At 38.0% G+C, this 27,750-nt stretch overlaps 1 protein-coding gene across 1 annotated transcript in view; it reads left to right on the top strand.

Annotated features, from left to right (window-relative positions):
* The window catches only part of LOC114047398 (tubulin polyglutamylase TTLL11-like), a 237,933-nt gene that overhangs the window by 189,732 nt on the left and 20,451 nt on the right, over nucleotides 1–27,750 (top strand). Inside the window, exons 12-14 of the mRNA XM_027868227.1 lie at nucleotides 6,867–6,973; nucleotides 9,689–9,719; nucleotides 10,389–10,399. Coding sequence (XP_027724028.1) covers nucleotides 6,867–6,973; nucleotides 9,689–9,719; nucleotides 10,389–10,399 — 149 coding nt within the window. The remainder of the gene's footprint in view (nucleotides 1–6,866; nucleotides 6,974–9,688; nucleotides 9,720–10,388; nucleotides 10,400–27,750) is intronic.

Raw genomic sequence — 27,750 nt, 5'->3', positions numbered from 1 at the left:
AGAGAGCCTGTAGTGGTGGGTGGCCATGTGAGTGGTGAGAAGGCATGGATACAAGAAATGTCAAGTAGATGGAATCGACAAGATTTGGCAACTCTTTGGATATGGGGGGTGAAGGAGAGCGTGGAATTGAAGATGACTTGAGATGGCAAACCTGGATGGCAGGAAAGATGGTGGTACCTTTAACAGAAAAAGAAAAGGTTAGAGGTAGGGTGTGTCTAAGGGGAAAGATAATGAGTTCCATTCTAGTTATGTGGAGTTTGAGAAGCCTGTAGGACAACCATTTGGAAATGTCCAACATTTCCAAACAATCTCTCTTGCAAATATCAGTACCTACATCCAGATCAACATTAAAATGTTCTGCCAAGAGTAGTGTCTTTTAAAGCCAGATGGCAATGTCTGCTAGCATGTAGGAGAAGTTCAGAAACAGGAAAGCTTTTAATATACTTGCATGTGATTCCTACATTCAACTTATCATAATTCAGTGCTATACTGAATATAGTTCCCTTGCCAATAAGTTCTTTGCATGAATTATTTCTTAAGTTAGAAATCTATATGGATCCCAAAGCTTTCTTTATAGGCGCAACAGAAGAACTTCAACTTCAACAAACATTTATAAAGTCCCTACTATGTGCAGAACTTGGCACTGGGGGAAATGTAAAAATTAAATAAGACACAATCCCTTCGTTCCTAGAACTCACCAACAGCAGGAGAAGTATAACACATATACAAATAACTGCAATAATAATTCACATTTCTATAGTGTTTTAAAGCTGTTTCTTCTCGATAGTACTCTGAGGTAGATGTGTAGTGCAAAGCTAGTTATCTTGATTTGACTTATGGGAAAATTGAGACTCAGAATAATGAGGTCACACAAGTAGTGAGTATCTGGGCTAAGATGATCAATGTACAAGAGAGGTGTAAACCAAGGACTTTATGTGGTCAGAGGAGGGAAAGATTATTCCTAACTTGGAAATATAGAGGAAGGCTTCCTGGCAGAGGTGACATTTTAATTTTACCTTAGAGAATGTGTGGAATATGAGCAGGCATAGTTGTGGCAGGGAGAGCATGCTTAGCATAGGAAATAGACTGAGTAAAAACCTTGGAATTGGGACAAAGTTGGGTGGCATGAGAGGGCTGTCCAATTTGGTTAAAGTATAGCACATAAGAAAGAGAATAATGTAAGATAAGGTTAGAAAGGCAGAGAAGTGACAAATTATGGCATTTGCAGCCATGATCAGAAATGACAAAAGCCCTCACCTGATTTCAGATCATGACCCATGATTAAATCAGAAATGACTCCTATATATATTTTTTCTAATTTGGTTAATTATTTGCTACTGGGTTGATTACTGTGGTTGATTAAGTATTCTACTTAATAGAGAGCTGCCATATATCCTATATATGTATCATCAATTTTCAAAGGATCTGAATGTCACTGAAAGTACTTACTAAGATCATAGAGCTTAGAACTTCAAGTAACCTAGAAATCTAGTACTGCTGTCTCATTTTACAGATGAGAAAATTGAGGCCCAGAGAGGTAAAGCAACTCAGGATTTCAAACTCAAGTCCTCTACTCCAAATTCAGAACTCTGACCACTTACTTACTAAATTGCCTCCCTTAATATAGGCATCTTCTTTCAACCTGCCCTTATGTTGTTGTTCAGTCATGTCCAACTCTTCGTGAACCCTTTTGGGGCTTTCTTGGCAAAGATACTGGAGTGCCTCGCCATTTCCTTCTCCAGCTCATTTTACAGATGAGGAAACTGAGGCAAACAGGGTGAAGTGACTTGCCAAGTGTCCGAGGCCAAATTTGAACTCAGGAAGATGAGTCTTCCTGACTCCAGGCCCAGTGCCCTAGCCACTGTGCTACCTAGCTGCCCCTACCTTTACATTGCCTCTCATGATTCCTTTTGTGTGAACTTTCTGTTTTGGACAAACCAGTTTTTCTCAGTTTCTCCCAAATAAAGCTTGTACCTTCCTACATCCACACCTTTGCTTAACTGTGAGCCCAGTCTAGGAGTCATCCCCTTGTCCTCTTGCCCATCTTTTAAGGAAATCCAAGTCCCACCTCTTCCACAGAACCTTTCCTAACTACCTTAGTGGGGGCTGTAACGTAGTAAAAAGAAATTTGGAGTCAAAAAACCTTAGGCAAAGTACTCGGCCTCTTTGGTCTTAATTTCCATATCTACAAAATAAAGGGTTAAACTGGATGACCTCCAAGATCCCTTCTGGCACTTAGTCCTGTGGTCTTCTGACATAGGTTCACATGACCTCGGGCAAGTTATATCACCTCTCGGAGCCTCTGACATCTATAACATGGAAAGAATAATGTTGGTGCTACCTACCTCCCAGAGTCATTATGAAGGTTAAAAGTTACAGAATAAGTAATGTGCTTTGTAAACCTTAAGGCACTATATGAATGGCAGCTCTTTGTGGGACTGCACATTTAACATCTGTGAGAGATCTTAGAGATCATCTAGTCCCAGAGTTCTTAATTTCATATGTATGGCATGGACCACTCTTTGAAAGTCTGATGAAGCTTATGGACCCCTTCTCAGAATGTTTTTAAATGTGTAAAATAAAATATATAGGATCACAAAGAAAACTAATTATATTGAAAAACAGTTATCAAACTATAAAAAAAGTTCATGGACGCCAAGTTAAGAAGCCCTAATTTAGCCCAGCCCCTTCTTTTGTAAATGAGAGAAATGTGAATTGTCCAAGATCAGATAGATATGGCAGCACAGCTGGGATTATGACTCAGATCTCCTGACTCCCAGTTCCACATCTTTTTACTCACAATTGCTGCCTCTGTAACAAATGTTAGCATATCCTGTACTTGTTTGGTGTCAATGGAAGGGATTTGTTATAGTGGATACAGGATATGTGAAGAATTCTCTTTGGTAAATTATTGCTCCTGCTGTGGGTTTGACACTTCTATTTTCTACCTGTCAGAAAAAGTGACTTTATACCAGTGGTCAGTTAGACTTTCCTTTTTATACTCCATTAACCCAAAGAGCAGGGTAGGCAGAACTCACATCAGCTGGCTGGCAGTCAGTACAGGAAACATTGATATGATAATTAAATAAAATACAGAATCATCACTAATGATGTTAAAAATTTGTGGTCAAAATTACTGTGATGCCTTTGAGAAGACTAGAACAAGAAAAATATGGAGTCAGCAATTTAAGCAACAAAGTCTCAAAGTCTGAATTGTCAATGAATCCTGCCACATTTTGTCTGAAACCTGGTAAGAGGATGCTGACATGTTTTGAAGGCTCTCCCTGGGAGGTAGTCAGTATTGTATGAACTGATGTCCTAGCAAACATTGCTTGGGAGAGAATAGATTAAGCTATGTAATTTGAGTGCACCCATACACAGTTGCCCTAAAATAACAATAATTCAGTATTTCTCTGGATCAGTGAGCTCCCTGTCTTTGGTACTCCTCCACCACTGTAAATCCAAACCCTTCAGATCTTATCTAGTGCTATTCATGTCCATGTCTTTCACTGGATCCTCCGTGTAAAATCTCTTCCACATACTGAAGGCCATCCTCTGATTCTTTTTAATGTTATGTGAGAGCAGTGTACCAAAACTGTAGAATACCAAAACCTAAGGAAATCGGCCATTTTGGGGTAGGCTCCCCAAGGCTGCTGTGGATATAATAATATAGAAATCATTATTTAATCCTAAAAGAAAGCAAAGTGTAAACAAAGTGCCATGAGATATACGGGGGGGGGAAAGGTCATTTCTGAGTAGGAGAATCAAAGTGGGTTTCTTTGGGGAGGTAGCATTATAGCTTGCCCTTGAAGAATGGGTATGATTTCAACTGAGAGAAATGAATGGGTGTGACAGGGCAAGATATTCCAGGTATAGGGAATGACTTGAGCTAATGCACAATGGTACAGTTATTCAGTTTGTCTACAATGTATTTGTGTACATGAAGAAGGACCCATAGTATGAAATAGATTGGAAAAGGTTGAATGTCAAACTGAGTTTTTTAGACTTTATTCAGTAGGCAGTAGGGAGCCACTGAAGGTTTTTGAGCAGAAGAGTTTCTGTGCAGATCACACCTGTGCTTTAGGAAGTTAGTCAGTCAACAAGCATTTGTTAAGTGCTTACTATGTTCGAGGCTCTTGCTAAGTGGGATACAAAGAAAGGCAAAAATAGTACCTACCCTCAAGAAGCTCACATTCTAGTAGGAAAGACAACATGCAAACAACTATGTACATACTAGATATCTATTGGGTAAATGGGAGGTAATTTTAGAGGGAAGGTAGCATAGTAGAGTGGGCATCGAGGCGAGGGAAGGTGGGAGACCAAGAAAGGTCTCTTACAGAAGGTGAGATAGGAGCCAAATCTGGAAGGAAGTCAAGGAAGCCAGGAGGCAGAGATGAAGAGGGTGAGCATGGTAACGATGGAGGACAACCAATGAAGAGACACGGAGTCAGGAATAGCAGTGCTGTGAAGGAAAGGGGAAGGACTCGAGGTGCTAAAACCAGTTAGGAGAATATTTTAATAGTCCAAGTGAGCCATGATAGGGTCTAAGGCTAATAATAATAAAAGAATTTGTTCTGTGAAGTTTGGATTCAGTCAAAAGGCCACCCTTGAGGACCCAGAGGACCACATATGGCCTCGAGACCAGAGGTGTCTCACCCCGGGACTGACGCGGGGTAACTGAATGGGGGAAAAAACAAAGGGTGAATTAACAGAACTCACTAATTAATTAAACATGATGAGTAGAGAAAGAGGAGAACTAAAGATGAGTCTGAGGGATATAGCCTGGTTGGCTGGAAGAATGGTAGTATCATTAACAGAAATAAGGCAGTGAGGTCAAATCAAATCAAAACATTTATTAAGGGCTTATTAGGGGCCAAGCTGTTAAATACAGATTTAGAAGGAGAGATAAGGAATTTGGTTTTAGAATGTTCAATTTGAGGTACCACTGAGACGTAGGAACTAGGAACAAGAATATCACCTTGGATTCTATTTAATTCTATCTTTTCATTTTACAGATGAGAAAACTAAGGCCCCAAAATGTGATATCTGGCAGATCTAGAGCTTAAGAGAAAAAGATCACTAAATCCCTGTGTGTTCTTTGAGTCCTTAGGAACATCTGCCTACTTGGGTCCTTTTCAAATAGCTTTTATAAGGCCAATCCCATAACAACAGTCATCTCCAAAAACCCCTTCATAAACCCAAGAGAAGAATAAGGGGCTGTCTGCTCAGCTCACTGCTGAGTGTTTAGGGGAATATAGTGGATTTTCTTGCTTATATAAAAATCTTTAGATGACAGATTGAAGGATTGGAGAAACTCAAAAGCCTTGAACACTCCCGTATGTACAATTGGCTCCTGGGACTCATCTGTGGAGCATTTTAAACCTGAAATTGCTTTTGGACAGCAATAATGTCTTCAGTCTATGCAAATGATACACTGTTATCATTTGATCATTCAAGCATATACCGTCAGCTGACTCAACTTTAACATCAGAGCCAGGGAGTGTTTTATGCCTTGAGCTTTGGGATTTGTCTTTTCCTCTGCCTCCCTGAGACTAATCAGTATAGAAACCAAGGAAGATGAACAGTGAAGACATGGGCACATCTGTTGAAAAGAAATGTTATTGCTCCAAGACCTGATAGTCTCAAGTGATGTGGACAGATGTATGGGGACAAACAGACAAATTGGTTAAATCAATCAACATCTTCACAAAACACATCTATTAGTGAAAGAGATCATGAACAGAGAAGAGTAGAATTTTATCCTTATTTAGCCTTTATCTCTAGGCATAGAACACTCTCTGGCTTCAATGTTAAAGTTTAAGCAGTTGGCAGTATATGCTTGCATAATTATAACACTTAATCTCTACCTCCAGGAAGTTTTCTCTGTCTGATTCCCCTCCTCCCTCCAGAGGTTAGTGATAACAGCTTACATTGACATAATGCTTTGAGTTTTGCAAAACACGCATACACACATAATACATATATTACTTGTATATGTGCACATATGTATATATACACATATATATGTGTGTGTACACACACACACACAGGTTTGTCCATCACAATAATCCCGTTAGGTAGGTACTATACATAACACCTTGCTTTATACTTGTATGATGTATTTGTCATGCAATATCGTGTATTGGTTATCTGTATTCTCTCTTCTCCTCCTAAACTGTAAATTCCAACACCCAACAGTCTTCTACACAGAAAAGAAACTAAATAAATATTTTTATGAATGAATGAACTGACCAATCCATTGCCCCATCACCAGGAGTATAAAACTTGCATGCATAAAAGGCTACATGGTATTAAAAAAATCTATAGAAATCTCACAGAAACCAGAGGGCTCTTATAGATCACTTAGTCCAATCCTCCCTTTTACAGAGAGTAAACTGAAGCTCAGAGAGGAAAAATAAGTTCCCCAAGGTCACATAGCTAATATGGCAGAGTCTTAGGATGGTCCTGGGGACTGTATTCAAATCCTATCCAGCTTTCTAGAATATATTGGATCTTGTGTTATACTGGAATGACCCTCAAGAACCCAGGGTCACCTTCACATCATGATATGTCATTAGAAGAGAATTTTGGGGGAAGGTGATGATAGTGGTGATGATGATGATGTGAGTAGTATGTTGATGATGAAGGAGGTTTATTGTAATGATAATTATAATGATGTTGATGGTGGTAATGGTGTTGTTGGTGAAGATGGTGGTTATGAGGATAATAGTGGTGGTGGTGCTATTGCTTGTAATAATGATAGCATAGATGGTATTAATGATAATGTTGATGTGGCTGCTTTCAACTTATCACTGTTCTTGCTTGGATCACTCCTATAATAACATATCTCCTAAATATCCGCACAGGAACTGCAGACTCAGTAGCAGCACCTTCTCAATGGCATCTGTAGATATTCTGTATATTGACATAACAAGAAGGTGGAACTCCATGGGCCTTGAACAGAAGGAATCAGGTAACCCATTTTTTAAAATTCTCTTTCATAAACTGGAATACTAAATAAGGGAGCTCTCTTCTTTCTAGGGATGCTTGCTTTTGCGGGGAAAACCTCAACCAAAAATAAAGGGAGAAAATAGTCTCTAAGGGGAATTTTGTCATTTTTGTTTCTAAGGGATAGTAAACAGGGTGAAGATTAGCTTTCATGATGCAAAAAGTGACCCTCAAGAAGTAAAGACCCTGCTGGATTCTTTGTATCCGTTACATTTCCATTAGCAGAACAGACCCTATATATAGGCAAGAGTTAGTGACCCCCTTTGTGCTATAAATTCAGGGGCACTTAGGAGTTTTTTAGTACTAGTCTTAGTACTAAGGCTAAAGAAATCTATTTTTAACAATCTCAGACCATGTCTAAACATCTCTACATAAGTTGCATAAAAGCCAGGAAATGCCTTATTGAAAATTTCCTTTACAGGTCTAATCTTTACTTCTGAGCAGAAAAGATCATCCACAATATTTCAGAGTGAAAACAGTGGAACAGTCATCATGACCATAGCCAACAAAAACAGTTTCAGAAACATTCTCCCTTGTCTCTTCCACCAAGAGGGATATCTCTTGGTGGGAACACAGCAAATACCTTCACATCACGGTGTGGCTATTAACACACCCACCCCACAAAATTCTTTCTTCCTGGGAAATCCTAGTGTTTGTCTCATATTAATGTCTGCCCTTCATGGTTGTTGTCTCCTGCCAGCTATCACTACTAGCATTACTCCGCTCGGTGACAGGAGAGTTGGTAGCTTCGGTTTTTTAACAATGAGCACAGTTGAAAATTCAGTTGCTAACCCTGCTCATTGGCCCTAGAGTAAGAGTGATTACCCAATTCATCTCCCTCCTCTTATTTTTGCTTTTGAAACAACAGCCAGATTCACTGAATAATGCAATTCATTGGCTCAACAAGGTGAGGGCCTCTATCACAAGGCTGCAGTTGGCAGCTAGCTTACAATCTTTGCATTGGCAGCAGGGAGAGAGACTTGAGATCCAGCTCCTTCAGGGTAAGTATCCTGATTAATTATCATTTGAGGACTTAGAGCTCTTGTGTCACATTCACACACTGGAATTTCTGCTGATGCCTTCATAAAAGCCAAGCAAGTGTTTGGCTTCAGAGCTGAATACAGACGGTTGCTGGATTCTGCAATGGGGAAAGGCCAGGATGAGGGGGAGGGGGACAGAGTGGAATTATTAAATATTGAAATTGATCAGGAGCTGCAGTAGGAAGCTATTTATCATGTTTATTGCTTCCCACCAACATTACCATCTGGCCCATTGTTCATTCAGGATTAACTTTTCAAGTTCTGGTTGCATCTTAAATTGCTCTGTAGTAGGAGCCCTAGCTTAGTGCTATCCAGGATATGTTTTCCTGGGGTGAGTTTTTTTGCAGGGTCTGCTAGTGTATTTTCACTTTCGCTGACCCAGATGAGGAAATGAAGAAAGTACTTATTTTTGGCACATTCTGACAAGCAGAATCATGGGCTGTAAATAAGGTAGTTCAACATTCCTGTGAGGTACAGAGTAGAAGTACTATGATCATCCCCGTTCTGCAAATAAGGAAACTTAGGACAAGAGAGGTAAAGTAATTTGTTGACAGTCACACAAACAGTAAATATTACAACCAAGATTCTCACCCAGGTTGTCTGACTCCAAACTACAGTATGCCACCACATCCTACTACCATACTTTTCCAAGACCATTCATTCATTCAGCAGACATTGATTCAGCACTTAATATATTCAATATACTTGCAAATATCAACAATACTCAGTCCCTATCCTGTAAAAATTGTTATCTAGTAAGATTGATAAAACATGTAGACAGAAAAATATCATAAATAAAAATTTGATTCTAATTTTATTCTAGAATAGTGACTAGAATTTGGAGTATATAAAACAAATATAAAATGCTATGAGATCATATGAGGGAAAAATTAAATAAGACATCATAGAAGGGGTAGCATTTGGGCTGGGCCTTGAAAGATGAGTAGGCTGTCAGTAAACAGAGCTTAGCGCTGAACATTTGAATTCAGCAAGCCTTACTTTACTGAGAAGACTAATAATAAAGCCCTGAGACCTTCATGAAAAGACATCACTTGGGAGCCAGCCAAGTTATTATCTCCAGTTTAGATGACTAAAGGGAATATTTGTTTCTGAATGGGTATCTGCAGCATAGCTGATAACTACAGTCTGTAAGTGTCAGATGAGACCAAAAAGTGTGAAGAACTCTCTTAGGCCAAAGTCAGGGAACCTTGCTTGGCTACTACTGACTTTGTGGCCAGCACACTAATACAAACTTCAACCATTTTGCTTTTGTGGTTATGGAATGAAGAGAGAAAGCATTTGACTGCTCTGAAATGGAAGACAAAGGAGTTACTGGTAGTAGTGGGAATCTGGTTTTCAGGGTCCCTGAGCAGAGTGATGTTGAAGCTTAGGAATAGAATACTGCTACAGGTAGAAAAGAACATAGTATTAAGGGCCTACTATGTGCCATGCACTGTGCTAAGTGTTGAGGATATTGCAAAGAAAAAAAAAGGCAAAACATAGTCCTTGCCCTCAAGTAGTCCAGTCGTAGAGTATAGAGTTAGGTCACAGAATGTTGGAACTCAGAGGGTTCTTGGAACATAGAATCATAGAATATCAGAGCTTTAACCTTTAGTCTAACAAACCCCTTTATTTTATAGATAAGAATGCTGACCCTAAGAAAAGAGAAGTGTAATAAGTAGAGTTAGTGGCCAAGCTAGAACTAGATCCTAACTCTGCTGACCCCAAGTCCAAAGGTCATAGGATCATAGATTTAATTCTAGAAAGGACTTCGAGGCCATCAAGACCAATGCCCTGATTTTACAGATAGGAAACTGAGCCCCAGAAAAGTTAAATGATTCACCCAGAGTTACATAACCAGTAAGTGTCTGTGACAGGATATAAACTTGAGTCTTCCTGACTCCAAGCCCAGTACTTTATTATTCACTGTCTTTTCCGTCTGGCTCACTATTTGTCACTGGGATGGCTGCCCTTTATTAAGGTCGACGGAAAGCCATAGTCTCATCTTCAGACTCTCAGGGGTCAGATCATAGTACTAACAATCTCGTGTTTATAAGAAATCTGATGGTTTTCAAAGTACTTTCATGTCCATTATTTAATTTAAGTCTTATCACAATCTTTGTGGGGAATGGTAAGCTGGGCAAATATTACCTCCGTTTGACAGATGATGAAATTGAGTCTTAGGGAAGTAATTTTGTTGTTCGGTCATTTTTTTTTAGCTGCATCCAGCTCTTTGTGACCCCATTTGGGGTTTTCTTGGCAAAGATTCTGTAGTAGTTTGCCATTTCCTTCTCCAGCTCATTTTACAGATGAGGAAACTGAGGCAAACAGGGTTAAGAGACCTGCCCAGGGTCACACAGCTATTAAGTGTCAGAGGCCAGATTCAAACTCAGGAAGATGAATCTTCTTGACTCCAGGCCCAGCACACTATCCCCTGCGCCTCCTAGAGGACCTAGAGGGGTAAACTGACTTGCTTAACATGACAGGGCTAAGCAATGGCAACACCAGGATGGGAACCCAGATCTCCTGACAACTGTTCATTCAGTGATTTCTTCAAATGATAACAAATGCATCTGAACAGAGGAAGATAACAATGGATGAGTAGGAAGGATTTTCCCTTATGACCATCTGCTTTAAGAAATGGTTTCAAGGATATTTTGTAGAGGAAATTGTTTATAATAGAAATTTTCATATCTAAAGCATTCTATTTTCTTACCCTTAATTTTTCAATATATTTGGTAATCAACGATGTCCAACAATTTAATTGACTGCCTCATGAGAATGAGCTTCCCTTTCATTGAAGATTTTCAAGTGAAGGCTGGATTATCACTTCTCAGGGATATTGTAAAGTACATTCATGCTTCAGGGAAGAGTTGGTCCTCTGTAGATGGCCTCTGAAGATGCTTCCAACAGTTTAGATTCTAGTATTTCTAAAGTATATTTCAGTCCTGACCATATATATTCTAAGTTTCCTTCCAGCTCTGTTTGTGTTCTAATATTCTGTGTTCTAGCTCTCATGCCCTATGTGCTAACATTTATGGTCTAAGAATTCTTTCAGCTCTAACATTCTATATTCTAAGTTCTTTTCCAGCTCTAAGATTCTACAATTCTATGATCCTAAGCATCATATCAAAACTACTCTATGTTTGCCTATCTTCCAACACTTCACATAGTTTTGAAGTGCTAATGATGCTCTTATCTCCGTATCTTACCACGGCTGGAAATGTGTGGTTACTCACGGCCTTTTTGACCTGTTCTATTTTCAACCTGGGCCAGTTTGACCCTCTTTAGGCAACCTAGTGGCCCCCTGCTCTTGGAATTCATTATACTGGTATCAGACTTTGTGTGGACACTCAGTGAGCTTAGCATACTGTAGCTCAGAACTCTTGAGCTCAAGCAATCCACCAGCCTCAGCCTTCCCAGTAGCAGGGATTACAGACATGTGTCATCACACCTAGCATGCATGTTCTCTTTTTAATAGCAACCCGGAACTTCAGTCAACCCTAAATATTGATATCTGGGTATTAATATTGGTAACTGAGTAGGACCCTAATGTTTGATACTTGTTTGAATGAAATAAACTTGCCTGGGGAGACACAGATAATTGAATAACATCTAGGTTATGGAAAGGAGATATTTAAAAAGCAAGCACATACACAAAATGACACACTTGGAAAATATAATGCCATTTAACAATATCCTCACTTATTTTCTGTTAGAATACTAATAAGTACTTTGCATCCTGATGAAATTTAATAACATGTAATCCTATACACTCTGGTATGCCAATGTAATTGTAATTTTTTTTGTGTTTTAAAAATGGGTATGATGAGATTTTAATTTCCAGTCAAAATAAAAAATCCAGATGAGGATGTTATTAAATAAACCAGGGATTCAAAACCCTTGACTACACATCATCAAATAAACACATCTAATTATCAGTGCTGATGCAGTTCTTACATGAGCATCCCATAGAGTGGATACATTTCACCACGGAGATGCATCTCTTTGAGGAAAATCTCTGTTCTCTTGGTTCAGAAACTCTACCCACAGAGCAAACACCTAGAGTCAGTCAAAAGAGCTGTTTTGGAATCCTGAGTCCACCATTTAATAGCTGGGAAATATTGGACAACATCATCTTTCTGATATTCTATTTCTTTTATGAAATAGGGATGGTAAGAATTGTACTCCATTATGTACAAGGCTGTTGTGAGATATGTGTTGATAGAGTGCTAGCTTTGGAAGCAGAGGCCTTGGGTCAGCTCTGTTGCGTGATGCATGGGTGGCATTGAGCAAAGCATTTAACCTCTCTAGGCTTAAAATAAAATGGGGGAGGGGGAAATGGAGTGACAGGAAGGTGAATCTAATTGATGTCTTAAGATCCCTTCTAGCTCTGACTATGATCCTATAATATAAATACTTTTATAAAGCAATATACATGAGCCATTGTAAGCCATTACAATGTAAGCCATTGTTATTATAACTATTATCGTAATTAGACAATAATTAGGTTTTTAGGGATTTTCCAACTTCTGGACTTCTTAAGAGAATAATTAAGAGATATAGCATTCTGTTTACTGGGCACAATGCAAAAACATCATGCTCTGCACAGCAGACCACTATTTAACAGTTGAAGATTTTGATTGAAACTGCTTGATATTCTGAAGACAGCCTAAAGTACCCTTGTAGTAACCCATAGAGAAGTGTACTTCAGATGTGAGAAGTATAATAATAAAAATAACTTTTTCTTTAGTACTTTAATGTTTACAAATCACTTTCCCCACAGAAACCCTGTGAGATGAGTGGTAATATGCTCTATGGGTACACCCTCAACCCTCTAATCTTTGCTTTGAGTGACCAGGCGTGATGTTGTTGCTCATAAGTCTGTCTACTCTATAGCATTCCTTTCTGAGGCATTCTTGTCTGCATCACAAATCTTGACTCCTAAGACTGCCAAAGTTTGGGGAAAGAAATAAAGATGAAATATTGCCTAGGAAGAATTTAAGTTGTGTTCAGTAAAGGAATGTTGATGTTCTGAGCCCTTAAACTACAATTACAAAAAACTCCTCCCTCAAATCTGTATTATTTTGCAAAATAGACCCATGGGAAAGAGATGTCACTGAATTCACAGGTTTTTAGAATCAAGTAACATTAGAGCCAGAAAGGATCTTGTAACACAGACTGTTAGATCATATAATATAGAACAATATTCAGAGCTGGAGGGGACTTTGGAATATGGAATGTTGGACTGTAGAATCTAAGATATTAGACATTGAAGGGGCCATCTAGAAAGGGTTCTTAACCTATTCTTATCTATTTTATTTTATGCATTTAAAAACATTATTTGAAGAAGAGGTCCACAGTTTTCACTAGACTGCCAGAGGAATCTGTGACACAAAAAAAGATTAAAGATCCCTGATCTAGAACAACCCCTTTACTCTACACTGATTCTACATTAGAGAGTGATGTCAAAGTCTTTCTAAAGAGAGGTTGAATGAACAGAGAGATAACATGCAGAACAACAACAGAAAGTATGTTCTTCCTTTGATTTAGTGAACTTAGTTTCACCCATACAATTCATTAGTACAATTTAAAGAAACATTTTCCCCTAATTATCCAGATTATTAGTCCTACTTCCAAACTTTTTGCTAATTCAATAAGCACATATTATTGGATAGTGGCTTTCCATCTACTTCTTATATCACTGATGTCATAGCCAGTTGACTATTGTGTTATAATTTGAATCTACATTAACTACAAGCTATTTGATCAACAACTGGGTTCTGTTTTTGTTTCCCTTTCTGATTTACTACATATGCTTAGGCAAACTACCCAACTTTTATGTGTTTTCTTCATCTGGCATGAAACCATGTTGAAATGTATTTGGCAAACAATGTATTGAATGAAGTGTTCAAAAACATTTCAATTTTAAGTTTTTAGTTGAGTCACATATACTTGTGTATGTGTGTGTGTTTGTGTGTGTGTGTGTGTGTGTGTGTGTGTGTGTGTGTGTGTGTACCATCTCCTTTAAAATACATAACTGCAGTCGACTTCCAGGAGTAGAGCCAAAATAGCAGAGTAGAGAAGCACTCACCGAGTTCTTCCAATATTCCCCTCTATACAACTTTAAAATAATGACTCAAATTGAATTCTGAAGTGGCAGAGCTAACAGGTCAGAAACATTCTTCTAGTTCAAGACAACGTAAGAGGTCAGAAAGAGAGATCTATGACACAGGGGAGGAGGCTGGCCTGGAGCCCACGTGGGTCAAACACCAGTGGTGAGACTAAATGGTGGTGGCGGAAGCAGCAGCAGCTTCAGGAACTCTCAAGCCAGAGGTGATAAGGGGGCCTGGCAAGTGGTCAGAAAGAGATTACAGGTTACCTCTGTGCTAGCACTGGATTCAAGACCAGACACTGTTTGGTGATTCCATTGCCAATATCTACTTCTGGGGCATAGTTCAAGGGTAGAGAGGAGCACTTTCAGTTAAGAGGTAGTGGAAGCCCTGAGGGGCAGTATCACTTCTGGCTCCAAGGGATCAGGGACTCTGAGGGGGCACCATCATTTCCAGTACCAAGGGAAGAGGTGCCCTAAGGAGCAGTATCAGTCACAATCACACAGGATCAGAGATCCTTCCTGGGTAAGGACCAGAATGCAGACTGAGAAAGCAATAACCACACTTCTCCATGGAACACACCAACACAGAAGCACTGAAAACTTCCAAGCCCCCAGAACTAGCTCTAAAAACAGAAGTGAGAAAAAGCCTGAAGTGTGAGACACAGCCCCTCCCCACCCCATGCTGGGAACGGAGCCCAAGAATCAAGAAATAGGGTGGGAAAATGAGCAAACAACAAAAAAAGAATCTAACCATGAAAAGCTACTTGTGGTGACAGGGAAGATCAAGACACAAACTTGGAAGAAGACAATAAAGTCAAAACAGTTACAAGCAAAGCCTAAAAGTGAAAAAAAAAATGTGGATTGGAAACAAGCCCTACAAGAATTCCTGGAAGAGCTAAAAAATAATTTCCAAAATCAGAGTAGAGGAAAAATTAGGTAAAGAAATTAAAACAAAGGAAGAAAATTATAGAAAGATAGTTAATACCTTGGTAAAAGAGACACAAATAAATACTGAAGAAAATAACACCTTAAAAAAAAAGAATTGGGGTAGCTAGGTGGTGCAATGGATGGAGCACCATCCCAGGAGTCAGGACCCGAGTTCAAATTTAGCCTCAGACACTTGACACTTACTAGGTGTGTGACCCTGGACAAGTCACTTAACCCCAATTGCAAACAGAAAGAATTAAGCAAGTGGAAAAAGTGGTGCAAAAATTCACTGATGAAAATAACTCCTTAAAAAGCAAAATTGGTCACATGGAAAAAGAGGTACAAAAGCTCATTGAAGAAAATAATTTCTTAAAAATTAGAATTTGGTAAGTGGAAGCTAATGACTTCATGAGACATGAAGAAACAATAAAACAAAGTCAAAAGAATGGAAAAAAAATAGAAGAAAATGTGAAATATATCATTGGGGAAAAAAACTGATCTGGCAAATGGATTGAGGAAAGTTAATTTAACAGTTACTGGATTACCCAAAAGCCATGATGAAAAACTGCCCCAATGTCCTATTACCAAAGGGTAAAATAGAAATTGAAAGAATCCAGTGATCACCACCTGAAAGAGATCCCCAAATGAAAACTCATAGGAATGTTATAGCCAAATTCCAGAGCCCCCAGTTCAAAGAGAAAATACTTCAAGCAGCAAGAAAGAAACTATTCAAATATCATGGAGCCACAATCAGGATCACACAGGATTTAGTATCTACCACATTAAAGGAGCAGAGGGCTTAGAATACAATATTCTGGAAGGCAAAAGAACTGGGATTACAACTAAGCAAAACTGAGTATAAGCCTTCAAGGGGGAAAAATGAATATTTAATTTAATAGACGACTTTCAGGCATTCCTGATGAAAAGACCAGAGCTGAATAGAAAATCTGACTTTCAAATAGAAGACTCAGGAGAAGCATAAAAAGATAAAAATGAAAGAGAAATCATAAGGGACTCAAAGTTAAATTGTACACCTCCATATAGGGGAAGATGATACAGGTATTTCCTAAGAACTTTATCATTATTAGGGCAGTTAGAAGGATTTTACATAGAAAGAGGGTGTGGGAGTGACTCAATTAAGTTGGGATGGCATTAAAAAAATGAATAGGCACAAAAGAGTAATGCCCTGGGAGGAAGAATGGGTAAAATTATCTCACATAAAAGAGTGTGCAAGGAAGAGCTTTTAAAGTGAAAGGTAAAATGGGGTGGCAGGCAACCTCTGAACCTCACTACATCTAAATTTATTCAAAAAGGGAAAATATGTATACATACCCAATTGGCAATAAAAATCTATCTTACTCAACAGGGAAGTAGGAGGGGAAAGGGTATAAGAGAAAAGGGAGTGATAAAAGGGAAGGCAGTGGTAAGAAGCAAAATAGACTTTAGAGGTAGGATGGGATCAAAAGAGAAAGAAGGGTAAACAAAAGAAAATAGGATGGAGAGTAATGCACTTTTAGTAATCATAACTATGAATGTGAATGGGATGAATTCACCCATAAAATGGAAGTGGATAGCAGAATGGATTACAAACCAGAATCCAACAATAGAGTGTTTCCAAGAAACATGCTCAAAACAGGGAGATACACAGTTAAAATAAGGGGCTGAAGCAGAATCTATTGTGCTTCAGCTGAAGTAAAAAAAAAAAAAGCAGTAGTAGCAATTATAATCTCAGACAAAGCAAAAGCAAAAATAGACCTAATTAAAAAGAATAAGCCAGGAAACTACATCTTGCTAAAAAACACCATAGACAATAAAGTAACATCAAAATTAAACACATATGCACCAAATGGCATAGCATCCAAATTCTTGAAGGAAAAGTTAAATGAATTATAGGATGAAATAGACAGTAAAATCATACTAGTGGGGGACCTCAATTTTCCCCTCTCAGAGCTGGATAAATCTAACCACAAAATAAATAAGAAAGAAATCAAGGTGATGAATAGAATCTTAGAAAAGTTAGATATGATAGACCTCTGGAGAAAACTGAATGTGAGTAGAAAGGACGATGCCTTTTTCTCAGCTGTGTATGGCAACTTCACAAAAATTGATCATGTATAAAGGCACAAAAATCTCATAACCAAATGTAGAAAATCAGAAATATTACATGTCCTTTTAAGACCATAATGCAATAAAATTACATTTAATAAAGGGCCATGGAAGCATAGATTAAAAGCTAATTGGAAACTAATCCTAAAGAATGAATGGTTCAGAGACCAAATCATAGAAACAATCAATAATTTCATTAAAGAGAACAATGAGACAACATTCCAAAATTTGTGGGATTTAGTCAAAGTAGTACTTAGGGGAAAATTAGTATCTCTAAATGTGTACACCAATAAAAGAGAGAAAGAACAGATCAATGAATTGAGCATGCAACTAAAAAAAAAAACTAGAAGAAAAATTTTTAATCCCCAATTAAACACCAAAATGAAAATCCTAAAAATCAAAAGAGAGATTAATAAAGGCAAAAGTAAAAACAAAAACATTGAACTGAGAAATAAAACTAGAAGCTGGTATTATGAAGAAAAATAAAATAGATTAACTATTATTTAATTTGATTTAAAAAAGAAGAAAACCAAATTGCTAGTATCAAAAATGCAAAGGGTGAATATGCTACCAATGAAGATGAATTTCACCCAATTACATGCCATTAAAGCTGACAAAGTGAAAGGGATGAATATCTACAAAAATATAAGCTATCCAGATTAACAGAAGGGGAAATATAAAACTTAAATAGCCCTGTTTTATAAAAGGAAATTAAATAAGCCATAATTGAGCTCCCCAAGAAAAAATCCCCAAGATCAGATGGATTCACAAATGAATTCTACCAAACATTTAAAGAACAATTAATCCCAATACTATGTAAACCATTTGAAAAAATTAGTAAAGAAGGAGTCCTACCAAATGCCTTTTATGACACAAAAAATCGTTTTAATACCTAAACCAGGGAAAGAAAAAAATAGGGGAAAAAACTATAGATGAATTTCCTCAATGAATATCAATGCAAAAAAAATTTAATAAAATACTTGCCAGGAGATTATAGTAATATATCACAAAGATCATACACTATGACCAGGTGGTATTTATACCAAGAATGCAGGACTGGTTTAATATTAGGAAAACTATCAGCATAATTGACCATATCAATCAAAAATCATATGATTATATCAATAGATGTAGAAAAAGCCTTTGATAAAATACAACACCTATTCCTATTACAAACAGTAGAAAGCATAGGAATCAATGGAACCTTTTAAAAAAAATAAGTGGTATCTATCTAAAACCAAGAGCAAATGTTATCTGTAATGGGGAAAAAATTTAAGCCTTCATAAGATTAGGAGTGAATCAAGAATGTCCATTATTACTGCCATTATTCAATACTATACTAGAAATGCTAGCAATAGCAATAAGATAAGAAAAATAAGTTTAAGGAATAAAAATAGATAATGAGGGAGAAAAAAACATATCACTCTTTGCAGATGATATGAAAGAACCCTAAAGAATCAACTATAAAGCTATTCAGCAAAGTTGCAGGATATGAAATAAAACAAAATAAATCATCAGCATTTGTATATACAAACCCAGCAGGCAGAAATAGAAAGAGAAATTACATTTAAAATAACTACAGATAATATAAAACACATCAGAGTTTACCTGCTAAGACAAACCCAGGTTTATATGAACACAACTACAAAAGACTTTTCACACAAATAAAGACAGCTCTAAACAATTGGAAAAATATTAATTGCTCATGGATAAGCCAACCAATATGATAAAAATAATAATTCTACCTATGTTAATTTACTTACTCAGTGCCATACAATAAACTACCAAAGAATTATAGAACTAGAAAAAATAGTAATAAAATTCATTTACAAAAACCAAAGGTTAAGAATGTTAAGAGAGGGGCAGCTAGGTGGCACAATGGATAGAGGACTGGTTCTGGATTCAGGAGGACCTGAGTTCAAATCTGGCCTCAAACACATAACACTTACTAGCTGTGTGACCCTGGGCAAGTCACTTAACCCCATTGCCTAACCCCCCCCCAAAAAAAAGAATATTAAGAGAATCAATGAAAAAAATATGTTAAGGTGGTCTAGCAGTTCTAGATTTCAAACTTTATTACAAAACTGTAATCATCAAAGCAGTCTGATACTGGCTAAAAAATAAGTGGTAGATCAGTGAAATAGATTAGGTATATCATACATAATGCTAGATGACCATAGTAATCTAGTGTTTGATAAACCTGAAGATCCAAGCTTTTGGGGTAAGAATTCAATATCTAACAAAAATTGCTGGGAAAACTGGAAAGTAGATCGCCAGAAACTAAGCATAGACCAACATCTCACAGCACATACCAAGATGAGGTCAAAATGGATAAATGATTTAGACATAAAGGGTAATATTATAAATAAATTAGAGGAGCATGGAAAAATGCACCTGTCAGATCTATGGATAAGGAAAGAGTTTATGACCAAACAAGAGATAGAGAGGAGATCAAAGGAAGTAAAATAGGTTATTTTGACCATGCAAAATTAAAAAGCATTTGTATACACAAAACAAATGCAGCCAAAATTAGAAGGAAAACAGGAAACTGGGGGGGGAGGGGGAAGGAATTGCAACAAGTTGATAAGGGCCTCATTTCTTAAATATATAGGAAACTTAGCCAAATTTATAAAAATAAGAGCCTTTCTCCAATTGACAAATGGCCAAAGGATATGCAGAAGCAGCTTTCAGGAGAAGAAATCAAAGATACCAGTAGTCACATGAAAAAATACTCTAAAAAATGCTCTAAATTACTATTAGATAGATGCAAATTAAAATAAATCTGAGGTACCACCTTATATCTATCAGAATGATTAACAGGACAGAAAAGGAAAATGATAAATGCTGGATGTAATTGAGGAAATTAGGACACGCACTTTTTGGTGGAGTTGTGAACTAGTCCAACTGTTCTGGAGAACGACTTGGAACTACATCCAAAGGGCTATAAAACCATTTATATCCTTTGACCCAGCAATATCACTACTAGATTTGTATCCCAAAGAGATCAAAGAGAAAAGGACCTGTTTGCACAAAAATATTTATAGCAGCTCTTTTTGAGATGGCAAAGAATTAGAAATCAAGGGGATGCTTATCAATTGGGGAACGGCTGAACATGTTGTATTCTATCTATAATTGTAAAGGGATATGATTGTGCTAAAAGAAATGATGAGCAGGATGGTTTCAGAAAAACCTGGGAAGATTCATATGAACTCATTCAGAGTGAAGTGAGCAGAACCAGGAGAACATGGTACACAGTGATAGCCATGTTGTGAGGACGATCAACTGTGAAGACTTAGCTGTTCTGATCAAGACAATAATCCAAGACAACCAAAGGACCCCTGATGAAAAATAATATCCACCTCCAGAGAGAGAACTGATGAACTCTGAAGTCAGATTAAAGCATAATTTTTATTTTTTTAATCTTCTTTGTTTGTGTTTTCTTCTGCAACATAGATAGTATACAAGTATGTTTTGCATGACCTCACTCATATAATCTAAATCAGAATGCTTGTCTTCTCAAAAAAGGGGAGAGGGACAGGTAGGAAGGAGAATTTAGAACTCCAAATTTTTAAAAAATGATTGTCAAAAGTTGGAAAATATTTAACAAAATAAAAATCATTTTAAAAAAATAAAATACATAGCTGATATCTATAAAGAGGCTTTAAAGAATATGCTATTGCCAATTACATTTTTCAGCCTTGAAGCTATCTTAGAATTATAGGACATAGAATTTTAAAGCATGAAGCATAGACTGGTAGAGCTAGAAGGGACCTTAGAACTTAGACTAAAGAATGTTAGAGCTAGACAGAACTTTAGAACATAAAATGTTAATGTGAGATCATGGATGAGGCTCTGAAAAGAAGCACAAGGGCTCAAACGATGACGAGTGAAGCAGTTTATTACAAGCATATGTATGTATAGCTCACCAGCCCTTTGGTCTCATGGGTAAGACCAAGGTGATAGTGTGGGTATACAGTGGGATTCTGACCCTGGCCAAGAGCACAGAACTCTGGGTCTCTGCCTTTGTGTCTTGTTGTTGTTGCTGGGCAGATTCACAGGGACTTGGGTGGGAGGGGAAGTCAATGGGAGGTCCGGACTATAACACCTCCTTCCCCACCCCCTTTATTGATCACAAGGACATTGTGATTAGGAAAACTTGCCAACCTTGCATACCTGAATTAGATTAAATTTGCTGAACTGATTATGATCAGGAAAGCATTGCATTCCTTGCCCAAATAAAGCTAACTAAACCAGTATTAAGTACACAGGAACATAGTACATAGATGGTGCATAGGCAAGTCATCAGGGGTCAAACATAGAGTCTCGTCTATCAACTAGAGTCTGGCAGTAGACCAATACTCGCAGTTAAAACACTCAATATACAGGAATTTGGAGGGGTTGCGGGGAGAGCTCAAGCAAGTCACTGCTTTCACTACACCATCTTGGTTCTAGCCCTAAAATACTCAATATAGAATATGAGAGCTAGAACAGGACCTTGGAACAAAAAAAAAAAAATTTAAATCCAGAAATTTGGAGCCAGACAGTGACCTAAGAGACCATCTACAACTTAGGTGGTGATGTACAACTCCTTCATTTCACAGACAGGAAACAGACATCCTGGAAGGAAATTTCCATCCTTCATCCATGGCCTTCCAGTATATATAATGATAGCTACCTACAAGGAGATTGAACCAACATGCACATAAGAGGCACTTAATAAATGTTTGTTCAGTTGAATCATTGTGGGCTAGTTAGAAAAGGGTCCTGCCTGTGACAAATAGCTACCTGTTGTCATGTTGGTATTTAGGCTCTTGGAATCCTCTTTAAAAGAACCGGAAGCTCCCCCGCTCATTCCAAGCTCTTTGTTCTCATCTCTCCATGTATCTTTTGTAGCTCTCAAAATTTGAGGGGAGGCAGAACAGTAACAACTAGGGATAACAGGGGAGGCTTCATGGGCACAGTGGCACTTGTGCTGGGCCTTGAAGGAAAATAATGACTATAAAACTCAGGGATCTATCTTCCAAACAATGTTATTTATGTAGTGCTCTCTCTATATGTATATACACACACACACACACACACACACACACACACACACACACATACATATATTCTGTAAGTTTTCTTCCAATTCTCTAAAGAAGTTATATCATCTAACATTGTATTCTAACATCCTATGTTTTAACATATCTTCTTTCATCTAAGGTCTCTTCTAGATCTAACTTTTTATATTCTAAAGGAGGGGTGGGGAACCTGTTGCCTTGAGACCAGGCCTCGAGTTGTTGTGTGTTGTTGGATTCAGTCAAAGGGATGCACATGAGGATCTAGAGGGCCACATGTAGCCTCGAGGTCGCAGGCTCCCCAATCCTGTTCTAAAGTCTTTTCTTACTCCAATATTCAGTGGATTTTTATCTTGTGCCCTTGTATCTTTTTTGTTTGTTTGTTTTCCTGCTAAATAAATAAATACCATATTTATTCAAGGAACCTAACACACATGGAATTAAAGGAAAAATTCTAGAGAGCAACAACAAAATGAAAGTAGAGCGTAGGTCTGAGATAATTCTTTTTTATTGTTTGTGCTTGTGTCTTTTTTGCTTCTATCTCTTAAATAAGTTAAGGCTGTCTTCTTATATCAGACCAGAGAACCTAGCTAGGAGGAAAGTAGAGGGAAGTATTTGGAAATCAGTAACAAGGTGAAATAAGGTTCCAGATCTCAAACTCTTTGCATCCTGTGTCTTATATCTTACAAACATACAGTTTATCACAGAATAGCCACAAGAGTTAGCTAAGAGAACTGCTAAAAATTAAACAATTGACTGTGGTACTTGCTTTGATCAAGCAAGTAAGGAGGGCAAGGACAATTTTACTGTGACCTGTAGAAAGTGTGCTATGTTTGTGTTTCTACCTATAAACACCATAAAGCTTACATGTGTACAAAGCCTTTTCCCTAAAGGAGAAAATGAAATGACTGGAGGAGTGCAGTTCTCCAGGTTGTGAAAGAGAATGAAGTGTTCTTTGAAAAAATGATCATAGGAAGAAGACATGAGTAGTTAGTGTTGGTGACTCCCAGTTTGTTAAAGATAGGTCTGCCACCTTCCTGGGGCATGTATCCAGGACATCACAGAAAACATTCTGAGCACTGTCAATTCAATAAACCAATATAACCACTTCTGATGACTCATGTAGGGACAAATTATGCCAACAAAAAGGAACCTAGAAAACCTTACTAAAGATTATGACATCCTAGGCAAAAAGCTGAAGATCTTGGGTGTAAGGTTGGTATTTTCATCACTTAAGCTGATTGAATTTGGAGGATTCAGAAAACAAAGTCATATTTGGGAAGTGAAGAACCAACTAATAAGACAACAACTTGTATGTCTGGACCGTAGATTAAAATATAGAAATGAAAGGCTCTTGTCAAAGGATTTACTGCATCTAAACAACAGCTGCCAAAAGCATACTTTCTTGAAGTCTTGCAGATCTAAACAAGATAATTTTAAACTGAAAAGGAAAGGGGAGAAAACTGGCTACATGGATCTTATGAGCCTAATACCATAGAGAGTGGCAGGTACAGTATAATAAAAAAGATAGATGGAAAGGAAGAGTAAATCAAAGGATATAATATTGAAGAAAAGTTGGCAGTAAGAGCCTTGACTTTATGACAAGCCCTGTACAAATATGATTAATAAATAGTGCTAATTCAAAGACACATATTTGATCTCATAGTTATCACTGACTTGCTGAGATGGGGCTCATTACTGAGCTGACCTGGCTCAGGAAGTGAAATTTAAACATACTTCAATCCTCTATAACCATGCTGGCCCCAGGACTTTACTATGTCCTGCCTCATCCTTCAGGCAGGATCAGGACCTGTACATCTCCCCGGCTATGCCTCCCCATTTCTCACTGGGCACCCATTCAGGAACAAAGTTCTTTTGAGCACCTACCCCCTAAAATACTTAACACTGGAATAAGTCCTGAGGCATAATGCCTTACCCCTCTCTGACAAGCCTGGCCCCAGAACTCCAGTGACTCCTGCCTGGACCATGTGGTGAGACCAGCAATTATACTTTTGCCCTTGTCTCTCCCATTCCATATCAGCCACCAGTCCAGGAGCAAAGATTCTCCTTCAGCCTCCCCTTACCCTCCTCCCTGCACCATAAGGAGATAATCTCAACAATGGAATGAGTCCCGGTGCAGGGCAGATTTGGTTGAGGATAAGTACTTCAAAGATGCCTCACTCCTCCACAACCTAGTCTAGCTCCAAGACTTGGCCAATCCTTGCCTTGACTGTCAAATAGAAGAACCAGGGATCAGACAAATGCCCTGCTGCAGCACTGTATGTTTCTTTCCTTCTCCCTTCCCATCCTCTTTCCCTGATTTCATTTTCAGGGACATACATCAAATCAGTATCACCTTTGCTGCTGTGAAGGGCATGATGATCTACTGTCCATGGCTCCCCTCAGAATCTCTATGAATCTGAATTGTAGGCTGCTTAGACCAATGTCCTGCTCCCTCATACCTATGCATATCAGATTAATCCCTCTGGGGTCCCTGTTCCATTCGTCTCTATCCTTCCATTATTTCCTCAAGAATAGAGATGTCAAACATGCAACTGGTGACCTGCAACAGTCCCTGTAAAAATACAATAAAACATAGATATGTGGCCAGTATACACCCATAGGGATCCTTAAGTGTGGTTTAGTGGCCCCATTTCTCTTTGGGTTTGATACCACTACTCTAGAACCCCTATTCTATTATTAATTAAATGTCCTTCATATTAGATCTCTGCCATTGACCTGGAAATTACTTTTGTTTTGTTTGTTTTTTTGTGTTTATTCATGTAGGTACATGCCACTTCTCCCCAGTAGAATTTAAGCTTTGGAGAGAGAGGACTTTATCCCTTTGCCTGTATCTCCTCAGCCCCTGACACATACAGGGCCTGGTACAGAGGAGGAGCTTAGTAAAAGCTTATTGAATTTAATCATTTCTGGTCTGTGGCCTTAGAAAGATATGACTTATTCAAAAGGAAACAGCCTAGGGAAGAAGAAGGGCAAGGGATAGAGCAAGATTATCCAATTATATAAGGAAGCACAGGAACCTGAGGAGAGAAACGTGGTGGAAGACATTTCAGAAAGGATCAATGGAGGCAGAAATAGCATTATTTTTGTAGGAATGTGCCTGTGTACTTGAAAAAATGCTCCATTCATATTAACTATATAAAGACATTTTGTTTCAACATGTAATTAATCTTGACATGTTATATTATTCTTATGTAGAAAACTGTAATGAACATTAATTTTCCTTTTTCTTAGAAATATAAGAATTAAAGTAAAATATCCGATATAAAAATTTATTCTGGTACTCTTCAATTTCTGGTTAATAATAATTACCATTTACATTTACTGACATAACCTCAAGCAGAAAGGTGATGTGGTATAGGAAGGAGGGCATTGGACTGAATGTCGGAAGACTTGGGTACCCTGACTGCTATTAACTAACTGTCTGACTTCAGAGAAGTCACTTAGCTTCTCTGGGCCTTGGTTCCCTCATCAGTAAAATGAGAGGGTTGGACTAAATGACCTCTTGGGTGATCTCCAACTTTAGTTCTATGAGCCTGTGATCTTCTCTACTACAATCTACCTGATCCAGAGGAATTAGAAGAATTTGGGAAGCTTCAGAAATGAGGCACAAAAGCCTGATGTTGTAGAGATGGAAAACCTTCATGATTCAAGGATGTTTTCATGCAATCCTGCTCTGCCAAAAACTACGCATTGATAAGTTTATGGCTTCCTTTGTGATAATTTATCCTTCCAACAAAAGTAACTAACAAAGTAAAAGAGTCTTCTTGGCCAAATTCCGATCATGGAGTGATAGATGCTGAAGGAGAAAAACCACAGGGAACTTTGGGACAAGTGACCATTCCATCATAGATTTCTTGATGGGGGGAAAGGAAATCCAGGCATAGTCTGACATGCAGGTTTAACAGATTTCAAAAGGTTCAGAGATAGGACAGAAAGGAGACAATGGCCTAATATCTTACAGGAAAGTCAAACCAAGAGGTATGGGAAGATCTCAGGAATGAAATTCAGGAGACACAAGTAAAAATTATGTCAGTGAAGAAGAAAAGCAGGAGCTGCCTAAGGAGACCAATGTGGCTGTGCAGGAAATGATCAGCCAATTCAGATTTTTTTTTTGGCTAGGCAATGGGGTTAAGTGACTTCCCCAGGGTCACACAGCTAGTAAGTGTTATGTGTCTGAGGCCGGATTTGAACTCTTCAGGGCCGGTGCTGTATCCACTGCGCCACCTAGCGGCCCCTAGCCAATTCAGATTGGAGAAAGACATGATCAAAGCAAAGGCAAGGAACTGGAGATGAATACATAAGAGTGACCCAGCCCTCTTAAGAACAGCAACAGAAGCACTAAAGTCCAGAGTGAGCTCAGGCTAGTGATGAATATAAGGTCATCAAAAAAGTGGGGATTTTTAGCTATCTTGGGAGCAAAATGGATTGAAAGAAGGAATAGATAGATCTTTTGCTTGATTTGAATGGGAAAATGGTAAGACAACAATGAAAAAAACAAAGCTGAATTGTTCAATTCTTATTTTACTTCTGTTTTTGCTTCCAAAACTAATCATTGGAATGAGAAAAATAGAAAAAAAATTTGCATATAGGAAGTAGAAACCCAATATAAGTGAGGAGACAGTCAGATAGCCTCTAGCTTCTATCAGGGAGTTCAAATAACAACTGGCATCTGTGATTGCTGAGCCTCTGTCTGGGGTTTTTGAGAGATCTTGGGGAATAGAAGTTCCCGCCACCTGCAGAAAGGCAAACGTCCTAATTTTCACAGAAGGGAAGGGAGTGGTCTGCCACATTCCGGCAAGAAACTTGCCTTCTATTTCTAGCAAAATTCTAGAGCCCATTTTTAAAGGGAATGGTCTGTGAGCATTTAAGAAGGAAAACAGCAATTGCTAAGAGTATAGCTTCATCAAGAACAATTCATGACATACTTCCCTCATTTCCTTTTCTGCTACTGTAGCTAGACTGATTCAGAAGCAGTATGGGGTAGTGGAGAAAGTGCTGAGCTTGAAGGCTGGAAGACCTGAGTTTAAATATCACTTTTGACAACAACTAGGTATGTGATCCTGAGCAAGCTACAGCCTCTGCGTGCCTTTAGGCAACTCCCCAGAGCCCTCACTTACCAAGAAATAGATGTCTTGCCATCTACACTGGTGGAGGGAATTCCCATCTAACAGTTTCCTTTTTAAAAACAATTATTTTATTCTGAACTTAAGAAATAGAATAAGCATTTCCATAATACAATAAAGTAGAAAAAAATGATTGTACATGAAGTTGCAAATCTATTATGTAAAACTTCCTATTCCTTTTGAATATATAATAAAATTATCATGTAATTTTTTTCCTATTTTTCTTCCCTCCCCCCACCCTAGAGACCCACCATTAGATACACACACACACAAATACATATACATATACACATGCATATATACACACATACATATGTGTAAAACCATTCTATACATACTTTTATTTA

This window comes from Vombatus ursinus, unplaced genomic scaffold, assembly GCF_900497805.2.
Source record: "Vombatus ursinus unplaced genomic scaffold, bare-nosed wombat genome assembly UNPS02014786.1, whole genome shotgun sequence".
NCBI lineage: Eukaryota > Metazoa > Chordata > Mammalia > Diprotodontia > Vombatidae > Vombatus > Vombatus ursinus.
This window is presented reverse-complemented; position numbering and strand designations above follow the sequence as displayed.